The 19,287-nt window shown below is 39.1% G+C and overlaps 1 protein-coding gene across 1 annotated transcript in view; it reads left to right on the forward strand.

The window, feature by feature from the left end:
- The first annotated feature begins 2,493 nt into the window (after nucleotides 1-2,493).
- The window catches only part of Gfral (GDNF family receptor alpha like), a 47,085-nt gene continuing 30,291 nt past the window's right edge, over nucleotides 2,494-19,287 (forward strand). Inside the window, exons 1-4 of the mRNA XM_060386170.1 lie at nucleotides 2,494-2,582; nucleotides 12,175-12,309; nucleotides 16,717-16,869; nucleotides 17,705-18,112. Coding sequence (XP_060242153.1) covers nucleotides 2,561-2,582; nucleotides 12,175-12,309; nucleotides 16,717-16,869; nucleotides 17,705-18,112 — 718 coding nt within the window. The 5' untranslated portion in view covers nucleotides 2,494-2,560. The remainder of the gene's footprint in view (nucleotides 2,583-12,174; nucleotides 12,310-16,716; nucleotides 16,870-17,704; nucleotides 18,113-19,287) is intronic.

The raw sequence follows: 19,287 nt of genomic DNA on the forward strand, positions 1-19,287 counted from the left end.
AGAGCTCCTATAGAAAACTTCTCATGCTTTGTACATTTAAATTTTAGGGAAAAAAGATTAATGCCACTAGTTCTATAAATTTATCATCTTGAAAATTGTAGATTACTAACATGGAGTCTGATTGGATACATTGGCACCAATGTGTAGGTGAAATGTTTGCCAGTTAGGGATAGTTGCACAAAGGCAGATTTCAATTGCATGTGAATGCTCCCAGGTGCCATATTTGAGAGTAGAGTTGAAAAAGTACTATTGGTGTCAAAAAGCTCTGATAGAGACAGAAATTAAAATAATGTGATTACAAAATAAAAAGCCAATGTGATCGGTATTTTTTTTTCTTGTCAACTTGACTACATTTGGAATTAACTAAAATGGAGAGGCACAACTGAGAAGGATTTTGCTTAATTTGAAGCGGGAAGATCCACACCTATTCCTAATCTTTGGTGTAGGAAGACAAACCTTTAGTTTAGATCTTTTGGGGTGGAAAGACTCGCCTTTAAACCGGTCTGTGCCTTCTACTCTAAGTCTATGTACGGAAATGGAAAAAGAAATCTATTGCTCTTTGCCTGCTTCCTTTTGCTCTCACCATCAGGTCCCTTTCTTCACCAGCATGGGAGTGTACTGCTATGGGATTCTGGTATACACTGAAGACGAGCCTAGCTATACAGCCTCATGGCCTTAAACAACCACTGGATTCTTAGACATTCCATTGCAGTCATTGTTGGATGAGCCGCACCATAGCCTGAAACCATTCTAATATACATGTCATACATATAATAGAGATGTGTGTATATGTGATAGTTAGATAGATGATACAGAGATGATGGAGATGCAAGATACGTATCTGTTACTCTAAAGAACCCTGACCAATACAGCCCATAAACTGAATAAAACTGTTTTTCTCCTGCGTTATTACTTATCTGCGAAGCAAAGACAATTGCACTTAGAGGTTCATATGTTTAATGTAGTTGAGGACCACAAGGAATGGGCACCAGAAGGTAAAATGTGAACAATTGCCCAACGTAGGGTCCAGCTAGGAGGGAAGGTAATTAAACCAGCGGGAAATTGATGAGATTTATATTAGAATTTATGCTGAAGTATAATCACATAACAGAAGGAAGCAACAGGAGTCGATGAGAAAATCTGTTAGTGCTTAAAAGGCCTGCCTGGTTTTATCTTCCAATTATTGCCTCACCAAGATATAGCCCGTTCTGTACACTGTTTGCACTGTTGTGTTGGTACTTGTCCATTGAGAGGTAGAGTTTGGGCCTATTCCTCCTAGGAACTTAGAAAAACTTTGCCATTGCTTCTCCAAAGACACTGCAGTGAGTTACATATCCTGATTCTGGAAGCTACTTCCAAAAGTCACTGCTATAGTTTGTATATCATCAGGATTTGTCCTCTCTGATTTAACTCATGCCCTCAAAAAGACAGGAGATTAATTTTTATGGTTCTATATTTCTCCAGTTATATAAATCACTGGGCATAATGTTGCCATTAGCAGACTTCTGTAATACTAAACCTACATACAAGCATAATATGATTTACAACCATGATACAATCAATCCATTTTCAGAGAAGCAACATTTGATATTAAGGCATTTACTTAAATCTACAGAGAAAAGCAATGTTATAATTTCAGTCCATTGGGCTTTGGCAAACAGTATCCATTTTGAAAGTGAAATCTAATTTCTCTTCTTATGTAAAAATGAACAGTAACACAATGTAATTATGACAATAAATTATGTGACTGGGGGAACACAGATGCTTCTCTTTCGTTTGCCTATGTCTTTTTAATTTCTTGCCAAAGGTAATGCTTTATATTTACTAAACATGGATCATAAAAAGGGATCAGAATTTGTTTTACAAGCAAGTTTTAGACCTAAGTGGGGGAATTACAGCATAGAAGCCAGCGTGATGAAGATATATGGTGGATAGTTAACTTCCTGTGAAGAATTTATGCATCGCTGAAAGGAGTCATTTTTCACACTGAGTTTTGAAGAAATGGGGTCATGTTACAGACGTGGCAGAGTTTTTAGTCATCTTTGGGTTTGAAGCATTTGCAGAAATGACACATACCATTTTCTCACTTGAATGTAACGTGGTTTTAAAGCAATTTTTCCGGGATGCTTATATCTTTGCTCATTTTCGGTGTCCTTAAAATATACAAAATTGACTTAATGAGATATATTCACAAACAGGGGGCTAAACAAGGTCAAATGTCTTGGAAGACTGTCACATTCAGAGGGCACAGTTTAGTATTCTATTCCACGTGCCAACAATGCATCATTTCCCTGTTATTTGGTTTGCAGGCTTTCCTGAAAGCCTAATATCCTGGGTTCTAAGACTGAGAAGAACAATTGAATTTGAATATAATTAGGAAAGTTCACAGCTCAAAACAAATTGGTGAGGAACCAGTAACGTCAGAGGCTGACTCTCATTGGCAGTGCCCTTAGGAAGCAAGAGCAGAAACAGAAACCTTATTCCAGAATTTACAGTTAGGAAGTTGGCTATTGTTGGTACATCTGCCTTTCTTACAGGTGAACCCCTCAAGTGGTCTAACATGATAGTGTTCATTTTTCTGGGTAAGTAAACTGTGCCGCTAGTTCTGAGTTTGTTGCCATATTAACTCTTTGTAAACTGAATGCTGTACCATCTAGCCTAAGCTTACAGGGGCATGCAATAGAAAATGCCAATTGTGTTACTAACTCGTAATTTGATATTACTTACTGCTTTTGAGAAATGTATGTTTACCTGCTGTCGTTCATTTTTACTCTATAAAAAATACAAAACATGTACATTTCATTACTCCTGTTACTGCAAAGCAATCTAAATGACTTTAAGCTATTTATTAAGATCTAAGGAGTTCCCATATGTGCAAGAACCTTTAATAGCTGTCTAGTATATTTTTATAAGTTAAAGGATGACAAAGTTTTAACTATCTGTATAGCGTTGAAAGTAGATTTTTAAAAATAGAACAATGCAAACTGACTCTAATTTTCAGCCTTAATAATCAGGATCAGCTGAGTAGAGCAAAGATGCTGAGTTCTCCATTAAATGATCTTCCTCTTGAGTAGGTAAAATGTAGGCTTAACTTTTCTTTGTTGGGTTGTTATAAGAGGTTGGTCCAAATAACTTTCACTTAACAGGAAGCTTACAAAAATCTGCTAGGTAGATATGTGATTGATGAAGGTTAATATTTTTTCATGTTACGTTAGAGTCTATGTATTGATTTCAGGATGAGGGATAACTGTGATCATACTGGATATTAATAAACAAAACCAGAATATTTTCTTTACTGTTAGCTATAGTTGTTGATGAATGGGGCTAAATAAGAGCCAAGAAATAACGTAGGTTATTCCAAATTATAATTTTAAAAAAGGAAAAGCAAAATAAATCAAATCTAAGAAAATTAGCCAGGAAATAAAGGATCTTTTGCACATTTTCCATGTCTCCATGGAAATTCTTGTGTTGAGAGGTTTTGTTTCTCCTCATTCCTCTAATGTTTCTTTATTTCTTTATTAGTTTCTAGTATTTACAGTTTTGATATAAAGATAAATCTAAGAGTTTTCAATTTTTGTAGCAATATATCAGATCACACAAACTGTATCACTTTCTCCTCAAGGCTTTGGGTGAAAAGGTTATGGCCACTTGCTTTCATCTTTTACTTCTAAATTAACACAAAAACCAGGTTGTGGGGGGAAAAGGAAATTATTCCTAACATTGTTAGAACTGTGAATTTCCTTATACACAGCTCTTGCTCAGTATTATGTAATTACAGGTTATAGCTGAACAAATTCCTGTTGCTCCAAAATATGGAGGAGAGAGTGAATTTGTTAATGAACTTTATATATCTTTAAAAGGATGATATCCTTTACAACATTCCTTGTCTCACGACTTTTAACATAAAATTTATTCTTCACTTAACATCAGTAGCATTTATTTGACAAATCCCATTTCAAATATTAAGCCATGAATCATAGCCAGGAACAAGTAAGACGGAGTATGGAAAGAGAAAGCTGTGGTTTGGATTCTTGTGGGCCAAACCAGTGAGATGATTTCTTTAATCCATTAATTACATCATTTAAGTACAGAAAATGGTGTCAAATTCAAGCCGAATATTCAACAAGAAGTTGAGCGGGAGAAAGGAGGTGAAGCAATGTGGCAAAGAGATCACACAGGATCAACACACGGTGGAGCTGGGGAGGGTGCCATGATGCCCCTGTCTCGGATTCCCCAAGGCTGACATTCACAAGATGGCACAGGACTGTAATATCAGCACGGGGGAATCCCAATAGGGGAACCACGAGTTTAAAGACAATTTAGGGTACATGGTATGTTTAATACTCAGTTAAGCTATACATGAAGACACTGTATTCAAAAGAAACAAATCATCAAAAGATAAAGTAATAATAGGCATTTCCTAATAAAGCAAGCATTAACCATGAATCTGTAATTCAGAGTGTTTGGAGCTCTGAATTAGTATAAGTCACCTTGGACCTTTGTTGAAAAATAGCCTCTTAAAATGTGCTTGCCAGCTCGGAGTACAGGAGATTAGGGAGTAGATGAGCTTGTCTACAAGCAATTGAGAAAAACAGAAACTGGATATGTCATTTCCCAATCGAGTCTTCAGCAAGAAAATAATGACTGAGTTATCTGGGGAGATAGTTCAGTGGTTTAAAGCACTTACTGCTCTTGAGAGGATCCAGTATCTAGTCTCGGCACTAATATGGTAGCTCACAACCATCTGTCCTTCCATTTCCAGATCTAATTTCTCCTTCTGGCCTCTACAGGCATCAGGCTTGTACATGATGCACATACATAGACACAGGCAAAATACTCAAAAAGATAAAATAAAATAATTTTTTAAAAGAACTTCTAAAGATTTTAGTATATTTATCCTATATTATATGTCTAATATCCACTTATCAGTAATTATATGCCATGTGTGTCTTTCTGCTTCTAGGATACATCACTGAGGATGATCTTTTCTAGATCCCACCATTTGCCTGCATATTTCATGACTTCCTTATTTTTAATTGCTGAGTGGTGTTCCACTGTATAAATGTACCACAGTTTCTGAACCATTCCTCTGTTGAGGGACATCTGGATTGTTTCCAGATTCTGGCTATTACAAATAAAGCTGCTACAAACATGGTTGAGCAAATGTCCTTGATGTGTACTTGAGCATATTTTGGATATATGCCTAGCAATGGTATAGCTAAATCTTGAGGAAGCATTATTCCTAATTGTCTGAGAAAGTGCCAGATTGATTTCCAAAGTGGTTGTACAAGTTTACATTCCCACCAGCAATGGAGATAACTTAGAACCCTGCAGAGATATAGCCCATGGTAGCTCAGGATCCAAGTGGGTTCCCTAGTAATGGGAACAGGGATTGTCTCTGACATGAACTCAGTGGCTGGCTCTTTGATCACTTCCACCTGAGGGAGGAGCAGCCTTACCAGGCCACAGAGGAAGACCCTAACCTATCAGGTCTCATCAGGGTTGATGAGACCTGATAGGTTAGGGTCAGATGGAAGGGGAGGAGGACTGCCTTTATCAGTGGACTTGGGGAGGGGCATGGGAGGATGGGATTGGGAGGGAATGAGGGAGAGGGCTACAGCTGGGATACAGAGTGAATGAACTGTCATTAATATATAAAACAGTAACTCATTCTGTTGTATCTGGACCTAACTGTGTCTTTATGTACAGTCGTTTTGTTCTATGAAATCAGTGTCACCACTAATGTTCAGTGTATATATATATATATATTCACGATTATATCTTCTTGATAGATTTCTTTTATTAAAAAAAATACTTTTAAAGAAAAAAACAGAAAACGATGTCTGAGATAAACATATGGGCCTAGCCTCAGGAAGTAGTACATACAGCCCAATCAATTTTCTTGGATTCTTCTTAGAAAATGGGATTTGGAAAGAGGTAACCCCAAAAAATAATTTTCTTAATGCCTTATAACTCTACATTGTCACAGGCGATTCACTATTAATGCCCTCTTTCAATATAGTTAAATGACTTGGCTTAAACAAACAAAGCTTGTAATTCAGATCCCTGACTCAATTGTGATTTTCATATTTTTCCATTACTTGGATAAGCAAGTGTCTGTTTTGCAAGTTTTAAAATAGAAATTGATAAAACTGTAAAATGCACTAAAGTAGGATTGCTATTTTCTTGATTGCTTAAAAAAAAACAAACCCAGAACCCCTGCACAGATGTACCTCATGGCAGTTTAGTGTCCAAGTGGGTTCCATACTACTGGGAACAGGGACTGCTTCTGACATAAACTGGCCTGCTCCTTGATCACCTCCCCCTGAGGGGGGATCAGCCTTACCAGGCCACAGAAGAAGACAATGCAGCCACTCCTGATGAGATCTGATAGACTAGGATCAGAAGGAAGGAGAGGAGGACCTCCCCTATCAGTGGACTTGGGGAGGGGCATACGTGAAGAAGGGGGAGGGAAGGTGAGATTAGAAGGGGAGGAGGGGGGTTATGGGGGGATACAATGCGAATAAAGTGTAATTAATAAAAGTTAAAAAAGAAACTTCCTTGAAAATAACTTGTAAATATATGGATGACATATTAGTTATTTATATAGATCTTTTCTGTTAGGAGCCATGTCTGATGTAAAGAAACATACATTAATTGGCTACGCGTAAATTGCATCTGCGTGTTGAGAATACAATCCTGAATGGTCCCAGAAAGCGTAATGGTGTAGACAAGCCCATTTATACTCACTGCAGTACAAGCAATGCTGAACCTCTGGGATTTCTAAGCTGCCAGGGAGCCAAAAGACAGATATTTCCTTGTTTTGATTGTAGAAAAAGAAAGAAAGTATGAAATTCAGAGTTGTCCTTAACAGAGATGCTGATCATGATAAGTCTTAACAGGAGACCATTATCCTAAAGGTCATGAATTATGTGTTTACTATGGGCCAGAGAGTGTGCACTTCAAAAGGGCAAGGTAGCTTGGAGCACTGCAGAAAGATCTAAAACTTCTGGGTTGCATGTGGTGGAATATGAAAGTCATCTTACAAGGAGCCACCCAGAGAAACTAAGCGAAAAAGGGGGGGCAGCATTATATACATAAGGAGACGTAATAACTGCTCTGAGTCAAAGGAATCCAGGGAGGCAGACATTTGGCCAGGGAAGGAATTCAGTCGCTCAAAGTGCAGAGGCACAAGCTTCGCAAGGGTAGACATGGGACAGTGCAGGTAGATATGCACTAAAAGCTCTATCGCTTGAATGCCCATAGTAGCGTGACGGATGTTGTTGCAGGGATTCGTCACAGAGTATTGATAGGAAGAACCAGGTGAAGTAAATCTAATCTGGAATCTGATCTAGAGCAGGCAGACAGCTGAACTAGCTTTTTATCTAGGCTTGGTATTGAAAGTATTAGGATTAAATTACACATTAGAGAATTCCTGGTCTAGATATTTTATATCTAGCCATGAGAGAAATGGTATTCTCCATGAAGAGTGAAAAATAAAAGGGAGAGGGGACCGAGGACAGAACTAAAACAGAAAGTATAGTTAAACAGTGCTCGAAGAGGATGGCAGGGGAGACCGGCTCTAGGTGCTGTACAAGGTGGTTTAATCAAGAGACCTAGAAAAGAATATTGAACACAAATCAAAGAAATCATCAAAGGACCAGAGACTGGCAGATGAGACAGTTACAAGAGTTTTGCAAGAAAGTGATTAAAGACATTTTTTTCTTTATTAATTACACTTTATTCACTTTGTATCCCCCCTATGGTTCCCTCCCTCCTCCCATCCCAACTCCTCCCTTCCTCCCCCCTCTGCATGCATGCCCCTCCCCAAGTCCACTGATAAGGGAGGCCTTCTTTTCCTTCCTTCTGATCCTAGTCAATTAGGTCTCATCAGGAGTGGCTGCATTGTCTTCTTCTGTGGCCTGGTAATGCTGCTTCCTCCTCAGGGAGAGGTAATTGAAGAGCAGGCCAATCAGTTCATGTCAGAGAAAGTCCCTGTTCCAGAAAGGCAAAGAGGATGGACATCAGAAGAAGAAAACAGGAAACAAGTTAGGAATCTCCCACAGAGGGCCTCTGAAAGGCTCTGCCCTGCATACTATTAAAGCAGATACTGAGACTCATGGCCAACTGTTGGGCAGAGTGCATGAAATCTTATGAAAGAAGTAGGAAACAGTAAGATCTGGAGAGGACAGGAACTCCACAAGGAGAGCAACAGAACCAAAAATCTGAGCACAGATTTTTGCTTTCCTGAGACTGATACTCCATCCAAGGACCATGCATGGAGATAACCTAAGACCCCTGCACAGATGTAGTCCATGGCAGTTCAGGGTCCAAGTGGGTTCCATAGCAATAGGAACAGGGACTTTCTCTGACATGAACTGATTAAAGACATTTTTTTAAAAGCAGTTTAGGGGCTGGAGAGACAGAGGGCTCTGTTAAGAGTGCTTGCTGCTCTTGCTCCCAGGGCCCTTTTGGACAGCTTGCAATCTCACCAATACCAGCTCCAGAGGACCTAACTCCCTCTTCTGGTCTCCATGGTCACTCACATGTATGTGCATAAGTGCACATACACATGAATTAAAATAAAACCCGTTGTTAGAAGTAGTTTTGATGGGACAATAGTAATAAAAATTTTATAAGTCAAGGAGTAAATGGAAGGTGAGCAGCAGAGCAGGCGAATACTTGACCTTGTTGACCGTGTTCACCAGAGTCTTTCACAGCCCATCTGGCAGCCTCCTGGCGGCTGTCAGGATTTGTTCTCTTATCCATGAGGGTGGGGCTGGCCTCTGAGGACAACAGTACCAGGGCTCCAGGGACCAAATTAGGGATTCTATTTTTTGACTAACAGTGAGTATCAGAAGGAAAATGATAATGCTTTGTCCTCAGGAAACACAGCCAACATAGTAGAGCAGGAGCACACATTTGTGTCCCGGGAAAGAGCAGGAAGCCTGGCTATTCCTGTGGCTTTCTGGAGAAAGCCCAGCTGTCCATCAAGACTTGAAGGTCAGCTGGAGGCCCAGTTGCTGGAAGACAGTGAGAGATCTGCTGCTTAAAGAACAATTGATTCAATTATCACTTGCTTAGTTGGTTTTTTTGAGACAGAGTCTTGTTAGGTGGCCCAGGTTGGCCTTCACCTCATGGTTTGTTTCTTTGACACAAAGATTTGTTATGTAGCCCAAGCTAGCTTCCACCTCATGGCCCTTCTGTTTCAATTTCCTAAGTGCTGGAGTTATGGGTAGGTCCCACTTCCATCTCTATCTCTAAAAAGCACTTGACAAGTGTTTTCTGCAAACATTGATGGAGAAAGTATACACAAATGGGTTCTAGATCTTGGGGTTGGAGAATAATGTTCCATTGGCCACACGTCAACAACAGAGGAGGAGCAGGTCAGACCAGTATTGTTGGATCATAGTCATGTTCTGAGTGTTTTGCCCAGATGTATTACTGTTAGGTAGTGTTTTGTGCTTCAGAACTTACAAGTGAACACTATGGACCAGATTGTAGAGCTAGGGAACTGATGAAAACAAAACAAAACAACAACAAGAATCTCTTTAAAAAAATTTTTTTTTGTTTGGTTTATTGTTTTTTAGTCTTTCAAGACAGGGTTTCTCTGTGTAGCCCTGGCTGTCTTGGAACTCACTCAGTAAACCAGACTGCCTTAGAAATCCACCTGCATCCACTTCTTGAGTGCTGGGGTTAAAGGCATGTTACCACCTCCACCTGGCATTGTTTAAGAATCTTTTTATTTATTTTAATAAATTTGTATTTATTTTATATTAATTACAGTTTAGTCACTTTGTATACTAGCTGTAGTCCCCTCCCTCCTCCCATCACAATCCCACCCTCTTTCCCTCATTTCCTACTATGCCCCTCTCCAAGTCCATGAATAGGGGAGGTCCTCTTCCCCTTCCATCTGGCCCTAGCTTATCAGGTCTCATCAGAAATGGCTGCTTTGTCCTCCTCTATGGCCTGGCAAGGCTGCTCCCCCATCAGGGGGAGGTGGTCAAAGAGCTATGAGTTCATGTCAGAGACAGTCCCTGTTCCCCTTACTAGGACATCCACTTGGAGACTGAGCTGCCTTAGCTATGTTCAAGCAGGGGTTCTAGGTTATCTCCATGCATGGTCCTTGGTTGGAGTATCAGTCTCAGAAAAGACCCCTGTGCCCAGATATTTTAGTTCTGTTGCTATCCTTGTGGAGCTCCTGTCCTCTACAGGTTTTATTATCTCCCCCATCTCTCCTAAGATTCCCTGTACTCTGCCCAAAGTTTGTTTATGAATCTCAATATCTGCTTTGATACAATGCTGGGTAGCGTCTTTCAAAGGCCCTCCATGGTAGGCTCCTGTCCTGTTTCCTGTTTTCTCCTTCTTCTAATGCCTGTCCCATTTGCCTTTCTGAGTGAGGATTGATCATCTTATCCAGGGTCCTCCTTCTAGCTCAGCTTCTTTAGGTGTACAGATTTTTGTAGGTTTATCCTATATTATATGTCTAGTATCCACTTATAAGTAAGTATATACCGCGTGTGTCTTTCTGGGTTACCTCACTCAGGATGATCTTTTCTAGTTCCCACCATTTGACTGCAAATTTCATGATTTCCTTGTTTTTTTATTGCTGAGTAGTATTCCATTGTGTAAATGTACCACACTTTCTGTATCCATCCTTCCATTGAGGGACATCTGGGTAGAATGGAAAAGGATCTTCGCCAACCCTATAACTGACAGAGGGCTAATATCCAGAATATATAAAGAACTCAAGAAGTTAAAAAGAAACAAATCAGGTAATCCAATTTAAAAATGAGGTACAGAGCTAAACAAAGAATTCTCTGAAGAGGAATATAGAATGACAGAGAAACACTTAAAGAAATGCTCAATGTCCTTAGTCATCAGGGAGATGCAAATCAAAACAACACTGAGATTTCACTTACACCCATCAGAATGGCTAAGATGAATATCTCAAGTGACAACACATGCTGGAGAGGATGTGGAGAAATGGGAAACCTCCTCCATTGCTTGTGGAAATGTAAACTTGTACAACCACTTTGGAAATCAATCTGGCACTTTCTCAATTAGGAATAGTGCCTCCTCAAGATCCAGCTATACCACTCCTAGGCATATATCCAAAATATGCTCTAGTGCACAACAAGGACATTTGCTCAACAATGTTCCTAGAAGCTTTATTCGTAACAGCCAGAACCTGTTTAAAGAATCTTAAAGAGGAAGACAACGCAGCCAATTCTGATGAGACCTGGTAGACTAGGGTCAGAGGAAAGGGGAGGAGGACCTCCCCTATCAGTGGACTTGGGGAGGGGCATGGGAGGAGAAGAGACAGGGAGGGTGGGATTTGGAGAGGAAGAGGGAGGGGACTAGAGCTGGGATACAAAGTGAATAAACTGTAATTAATAAAAAATAAATAAAAATTTAAAACTCTAATCACATATGACACAGACCATACTCTATAGAATGGATCATGTTTCCCATAAAAATAAATTCACTTTCAGAGTGAAACAAACAGACAGAAAAGAATCTTAAACGGTGGATCTGTAAGTATATCCATGGTTTGTGGATATGGACCGTATGTCCGTTCTTTGGATATGGACCCAAGATAGAGCTCGGTGTATTGTCAGTCCTTTGAGAATCTTCCGTGCTGACTTCCGTAGTAGCTACACCAGTTTACACACCCACCAGCAGGGAACACGGGTCCTGCACCACGTTCTCATCAGCTTTGATTGTTTGCTTTCCTGACAAGCCATTCTGACTGATGAGAGATGCAATGCCAATTATGAATTATGTATTTGCACCTCCTTGATGACTAAGGGTGTTGACCATTTTATCAAGCAGAGGAACCATGTGGAGGATGGAAGAGGATTTGAGTATCCTTAACAGAGTCAACTAAGAATAAAACATAAGGATACTTACGTATGAAAATGTCATAATGAAACCAGTGACATCGTGTGGTAATTAAAATAATTAATGAAAACTATTTGTAACAGAGAAATACAGATCTACCAGGGGAGGGGAAGAAGATTCGGCTCAGCCTCACACTAGCTCTGCCGCATTTTATTGTCCATAATTCTGCCTTTCATTTTCAATATCTTAGATTTGAAGAAAATGGCTTCCAAACTGTAACACTGCAAACTTTCTGTTGTTTTCTTGCTGTTGCTGTTGCTGTGGGTCAAGCTGTGAGGCTGAGCTCGGAAAATGAATCTTCTTCCCCAACAAACGAGTGCGCATATTTAATGCAGCAATGCTTGACAGATTCAAAGGACTGTGAGCAGTCGTGGAGATCAGTGGAGGACGCCTGCATTGTTCCAGGTAAAAACCCGGTGTTAAAAGTTCATCCAAATGATTTATTTTTGCCAAGGTAGCAATGAATTTTAATATTGTCTCATACAGTCCTAAAAGCTAACTTATTCTTATGTTAAACTCTTCACTTAATTTTCATACTCGACTCTGTCAGTGAACCTCTTTACAAACCACTTTTATTAATGGGCCCTTATATGGTGACACTGAGGGGAGCTGTCAGTAAAATTTCAAGTTACTTTATTTCTCTATGGATTCAACAATTATATGCCTACTTCTCACAACATGACTAAAATTTTACAGATAATGTATCACTTTGAATATATGTTAATTTATTCGTGGTTAAATAGAAAAAAAATGTTTGTGATAACCAATTTTATTTGTACATTTACAATCTACTTCGCATAGAATTTTCCAATCCTGCTGTGTCATGGACAACTCAAAATATTTTAAAAAACTTGTATACTGCAAGGGAGGTTCGGGATTGCAGCAAAGATTGTAGTGACCGCAAGAATGCGTAAGAACTGAGCAGGCAGTGAGAAAACGAAGACACAGTTCCAGAGAAGCCTGCAAAAACAGACTTTTACTGGTCTGAGAGCTGGCAGCCAGAGACCTGGTCACACAGCATCTGGAGAGCGCAGGAGCTCAGAGTTTCTGAAAGTGTAAAAGGAGGAGGCCTTGGCAGAAACTGCTTTTCCAGGTGGGAGATAAACGGAACTGCCTGCTTTTTCAACCTCTGGGTGCAACCATTAGCTGCTCTCGGAATTCCAAGGAACCTTGGGCCTGTTTTATGGCCTCCACTTTTTGTTTGTTTTTGTTTTTGTTGTTGTTGTTGGATGGGGTGGGAGTCGTCTTTGAGTGTCCAGTGTTTGTAAAACAGCAACAAAGTTATCTGAATATTTGAGCAGCTGAGTTAATATTGATGAGAGTATTTCAGCATTCTCTAAAAGCAGGCTGCTATAAATGTACCAACTAGACAGTGAAACATGCCCTTGGTGTGGCTATGCCAAAGCATCCCACCATTATGATAACTTTAATTCTCTTTGTTCTGTGATTATTATAATTAAACATTTCTTGAAAATTGTACAAAGTTTGATGGGAGACAGGAAAGAGGAAAAGAAAATTTTGCGGCAGTGAACTTCAGTTTTAACCTTCCCCAGGTCTCCATCAGCAGGAACAGAAGGATTCCACAGGAAATCCAGGGTGCTCTGTTCTCTGGTCTGGAGAGAAAACAGAAATATTTACATCTCCAGTGGAGTTACAGTTATATAATCCGGTGCTCATATGTTTGCTCAGAATGAAATATTTTAAGATGAGGTCAGAAGTTGTTAAAAAAAAACTTAATGTTTAAATGATGAAATGCTTATCTATATTTGATAAGGCAACTTAAAATGCGGTGTTAAAATATTATACTTAATATGTCATGTTAGTATTATTATGTTAATAATGTTATTATTTCATGTTAGTTTATAAATCCGAGTCATGAGTCATTTGCAGTAAATTATAATAATATTTGAATAGTTACTTTATATGTGAAGCAGAGAGAAATAGCCCCAAATATACAACTATAATAATTCAATTAGTTTTTTTAAAAAAATAAGATATGAAAATGTTGTAGGATAGAGGGAGATTAAGTTTTGAGTAGAATATGAAATATAGGCAATTATAAGTGAGTTGTTCAACATTATAAAATGTTTTCTAAATGTTGGGAGGACTTTCACTTTTCATAGAAGTGCAGAACCACTCACATATCCTTTAATATAGATTTAGAAGAATAAGCACGTTATAGCAGCAGGTTATGACAGAAGAGCAAACAAAACAGTTAAAGTGATAAGAAAGCTTAGAATAGAGCGCTCCCAAGTCACCCTGGGTAAGGTCAGCTTTGATATTACAGAACAGAAAACACTGGCATTCTGCTGTGTGGACAACATCAATTAAAATACAGAAAGCCTTAAGGCATTTTGGAAAGCACTGTAAGGGGAAAACACTAAAAACACGTACTCTGTTTTAAAACTCACTTCTAGGGACAGGTTCACAGCATACTTCCTGGCATTCTGGCTCTTATGATCATTTTGTTTGTTTGTTTTTTAAGATTAATTTATTATTTATACAGTTTAATGCCTGCAGGCCAGAAGAGGGGACCTGATCTTATTATAGATGGTTGTGAGCCACCATATGGTTGCTGAGAATTGAACTCAGGACCTTTGGAAGAAGAGTCAGTGCTCTTTACCTCTGAGCCACCTCTCCAGCACCTCTTACAATCTTTCTGTCCTCTTCCTACATGACATTCCCTGACCTATGGATGCAGGAACAGTGATGTAGGTGAATCCTCTGAGGCTGGGATCCACTCGTGGAGGAATCCCCATCGTCCGTTGATCTCTGGACTGTGTCCAATTGTGGTTTTCAGTGATGGTCTCCATTTACAGTAGAGAGAATTTTCCTGGAGCTGGAGAGATGGCTCAGTAGTTAAGAGCACTGGCTATTTTACAGAGGACCCAGATTGCATTCTCAATACCACATGCCATTTTGCAGTTATCTCTACCCAACTTCCAGGGTATTTGATGCCCTCTTCTGTCCTCCACTGGCACCAAGCATGAATGTTGTGCACAGACATACATGGAGTAAAAACACTCATGCACAGAAATAAAAAGAAGTAAATCATTTTTTATTATTATCATTCAATTCTTATCCTGGCTGTGGCCCCTGCCTCATCTCCTCCTAATACCACCCTCCTTCCTTCTTCTCCCCCTTTGCCTCTCCCCTAGTCCACTGATAGGGAAGGTCCTTCTCCCATTCTATCTGACTCTGGCCTATCAGGTCTCATCAGAACTGGTTGCATTGTCTTCCTCTGTGGCCTGGCAAGGCTGCACCTCCACCATCAGAGAGCCTGCCACTGAATTCATGCCAGAGAAGACTCAGTCTCCAACTGGGGTCCCTATTAAGAAGTAAACGTTAAAAGTGAGACAGAGGAGTGTTCTTTGAGAATGGCTACGCTCATCTCTGGGTGTAAGAATAAGATTTAGAATGTAGCAGATCTACCAAAGTCGTAGTAGTTGACTTTTCTTCTATGATCCATGACCTCGTTAGTCAGGGGAAGCTGGCTAGGTCTCTAGCACCAGGCTTGGTTTCTTTCCTTTTGAGCGGGTCTTCATTCCAATTAGAAGGCTGTTGCACTTAGTACACCTTTATGAATATCTTGCCAAAGTGTGATTATGCAACAGTTTCTCATAGAAATGGCTGTATAAACGGTATCATCTGAACAATGGTAATAGACACGCTAATGGGGAAGGGAGAAATCTCAGGAGATCACACCTCTGGACAAGGAACTTCAGGCAACTGATGACTGCTAAGAAAGGGAAAGTTAGTTTCTCCTAGGGATGAGGGGCCTAATCAGCTGACCAATACAAAGTGTCAACTCTGAAAGCACATTTACACAAACAACAAACAAAAAAGACTCAGCAGATTGTATTTGTATATCTGTGCAAACATAGACACATACATGTAATAGCAATATATATACATATCTATATATACATGTATATGTAACACTGATAATCAGAGAAGACTATCAATTTAAGAGTGGGGGGAACTGGAAAAGTAGGAGGAAGGGTACTGAGTGCAGCTTGAGGAAGGAAAGGGAAAAGAAAAATTATATAATTCTATTGTAATTTAATATGTATAAAATTTTAAAACAAAAAAAAAATGAACCTGGAGGTTGAGAAGCAGCTCCTCAGTAGGATATTTGCCTGCTATGTAAGTTGGCACATTATATCCCTCTGGGGAGAGTTGGGGGAGGAAGATAAAATGAGTGAGCAGACCATAGGGGTATGGTCAAGCGATAGAATGAGTGAGCAGACCATAGGGGTATGGTCAAGCTTCTGATATTTTCTCTTTGATATTTGTAGGTTTTCTCTTTAAATGTGTAATTCCCAGGTATTGGAGGAATTCTTGGTTAGGTACATTAGCAACTCCCACCTTGATCCAGATGCTTTCACATCAAAACCTCTCAATCGTGGCTAATTTAAGAACAAAATTCAGAATTTTTTTGTATTCAGCAGATCTTAATTCATCCTGCTTCACTTAGTTTTTGGGGTACAAAAGATAAAGCTTCTTTGGAGCTCTCTGGGTAAATTAAGGACCAAGGAATCTGGTGCTTTGAGTATTGTTCCCATATCAAACTTAATATTCATATATTAAAATGCATCTCATGGCCAAAAATATTTTCATTTACTCTTAAAAATCTGGGGGTATGGGTGTGGGTGTGGAGTCACTTTCATGAACAAACCTTTAGCAAAACAAGATAATCTTGCTAAACTTACTAATTTTTTGGGTTGGTATATTAAAAAAACACTTTAGGAAGAAGAACTACAAATGTATATTCAGATTAATATTTCAGTGTTATATGTGATTAAAATCCAGGTGACTCCTGCAAGATAAATAATTCATCACTTTGTAACCTGAGTATCCAGTCTTTGGTGGAAAAAAATGTCCAGTTTAAACAGTGTCTTTGTATCGATGACCTTCACTGTACAATAAACAAACTTTTTGGAAAAAAATGCATCAATAAGACAGGTAATATTTGCTTCAGTTACTGGTTTAAATAGAATTATATCTACAAAATTCATCATGGGATAAGTGAAAATGTGAATTTTTATGATTGATATAAAGTTGACCCTGTTTCTATGTCATGGGTGAGCTTTTGTAGTTTATCTTGCATAAACATAATATGGGTTATTGGCTCTAGGTAGAGTAAAATAGTCTCCAAAGGGTCAAAATTGCTATGTTAGAATGGTAAAAAATACTTTCTTTTATTATATGTAAAAGCAAAATATACATTATAAATATGCATATATTTTAAATTTACCCTGTCTAACTTCATGGTCATGTGTGTAGACAGATGAAAAGTGGAATTAAATGCAATTTAATATGGAATTAAAGCTTTATGAGGAGCTAAGAGAATTAGGGAGAAAAAAACACCTAAAATTGTATAAGAAGAGAAATAAGGAAAACATCAGAGAAGCCCTTTGGTAAAGACACATTTCCAGAAGAAAATGAAGTTCATAAAAGTATATATGGGGAATAATGTCTTAAATGTACATACTTAAGTTAATTACAACTTGTATCAATTATCAGAATGTAAGGAAGACAAAAGTTAATGAAGACCAAGTATCTCCAAGAAAAAGTCAGTACTAATGTTATACACAATTGAATGGTGTATACACAATCTGCAATGGAAACTCACTGTCTCAACTTTTCTAAGTTACAGGTCATTTAAGACAGATCCCTTGAAACAATTTTCCAATATTTTTGAAATTGGACCCAATTCTTTAAAGTACAGAAGAGAGTTTGTGAATGCGTAAAGAGTAAACGGGCTTGTTCTTAAACCATTCTTTCAATCTATTCGCAGAGGAGTCACCACCGCCCTCCGAGTGGGTGCCACGATCAAATGTCACATCGTGGCTCCAGAGAAAAGACACATCTTTAGTGGCTAAAAGAAAGAATGACTGTGTCGCGGCGGCAGAGGCCTGCCAGGAATCTGAGCGCTGCGCTCGGCTCCACGAGAGTTTTACGAAAGCCTGCAGCACAGAAAGAACGCAGTGCCGCAGTCTCAGCGGCAGACTGTTGTGTGTGGGCCTGAGACAGAGCCTCAGAGGCACGGTTTTGTGGGACTGTCGGTGCGGATTCCCTTTAGAAGGAGACTGCATTCGGATTTGGAAAAGCTTGTTTGAAGACACTTGTGTACAAGATACTCAAGTCAATCAAATTCCCACCTTCAAGCAAGGCAACAGAGATGGGTCCAAGGACATTGCTTCAGGTTGGTATTTAAAGGAAGAATTTAGGAACATTAAACATAAAGAAAGTTAACTAAAGAATATTTAATTTCTGATTCTATTTGTCATTTCTACTTTGAATATTATTATTAAGTTTCTCTTGGAAATTTAATATCTGTACATCTTCATGCCATGATGATGGACAAATGGTACACGGCAAAATGAAGCAATGTGAATTTAATATTTTGGCACGTTGTCAGTTTTACTTCCTCATTTATTCATTGAGCAAATACTTAAGAAACATTTACAATGTGCTAAGTCTAGGAAGCAAAAGAAAGAAAGAAGTCCTTTATTGAAGAAGATTTCTATATTTTAGGGAAATTTTAAAATTAAAGAAACAACCAACTATAATAGCACATGCCTTTAATCCCCTGATGCACAAAGCAGAGGCAGGTGAATTTCTGTGAGTTTGAGGCCAGCCTGGTCTAGATACTGAGTTCCAGGAGAGCCAAAGCTACATGGTAGACTCTTTTTAGAAAAGGAAAGAAAAGAGAGAGGGGCGGGAGGAACATAAAGCATGGCAGGAGACAGTCATTTATTTAGAGAGCCTCTACCTCCCCACGATAACATCTAAACCCCTGAGAAAAAGGAGCAATGAAAACAAACAAAAACAAGGCTCTCTAGGGTCTTCTAGTCTCAAGTAAGGAGTTTCTCATGCCACCTTTCTGAGAAACAGACTGTGAGACAGATTTGCGTTCACAGCGTGCTCTGAGACAAAGGCTTAGCAGGAAAGGCCATGGAAAGGAACATGGGATTTAACGGAGGAGCTGAAATGCAGTGCAATTGCTGCAAGAACTTAGTTGCTTGCACAGAGCAGTGTGGGCTTGCAGAATTCTCTCCTATTAAGGCAAGAGGCTGATCCTTAATCCTCCTCTTGAGGATCTCTAGACATGAGTGATGGCCCAGGTAAGTCAATAACCTGCTGGGTAAACCCAGAACCTGGAAACACGCCAATAAACATGAGCCCTCGCTCGACGGTACTCACAACTATTATGAGACATGAATGATTGCACAGAAAAACATGTTGGATGATGGACCTATATAAACAAATGTTATATTCTAAATATGTGTTTGTATTCATGAATCACAGGAGAATGCATGAATGAACAAGACTTGAAGTTGATCCTAAAGTGTTTTGTTTTGTTTTTCTTTGTTTTCT

This window comes from Meriones unguiculatus, chromosome 6, assembly GCF_030254825.1.
Source record: "Meriones unguiculatus strain TT.TT164.6M chromosome 6, Bangor_MerUng_6.1, whole genome shotgun sequence".
Classification (NCBI taxonomy): domain Eukaryota; kingdom Metazoa; phylum Chordata; class Mammalia; order Rodentia; family Muridae; genus Meriones; species Meriones unguiculatus.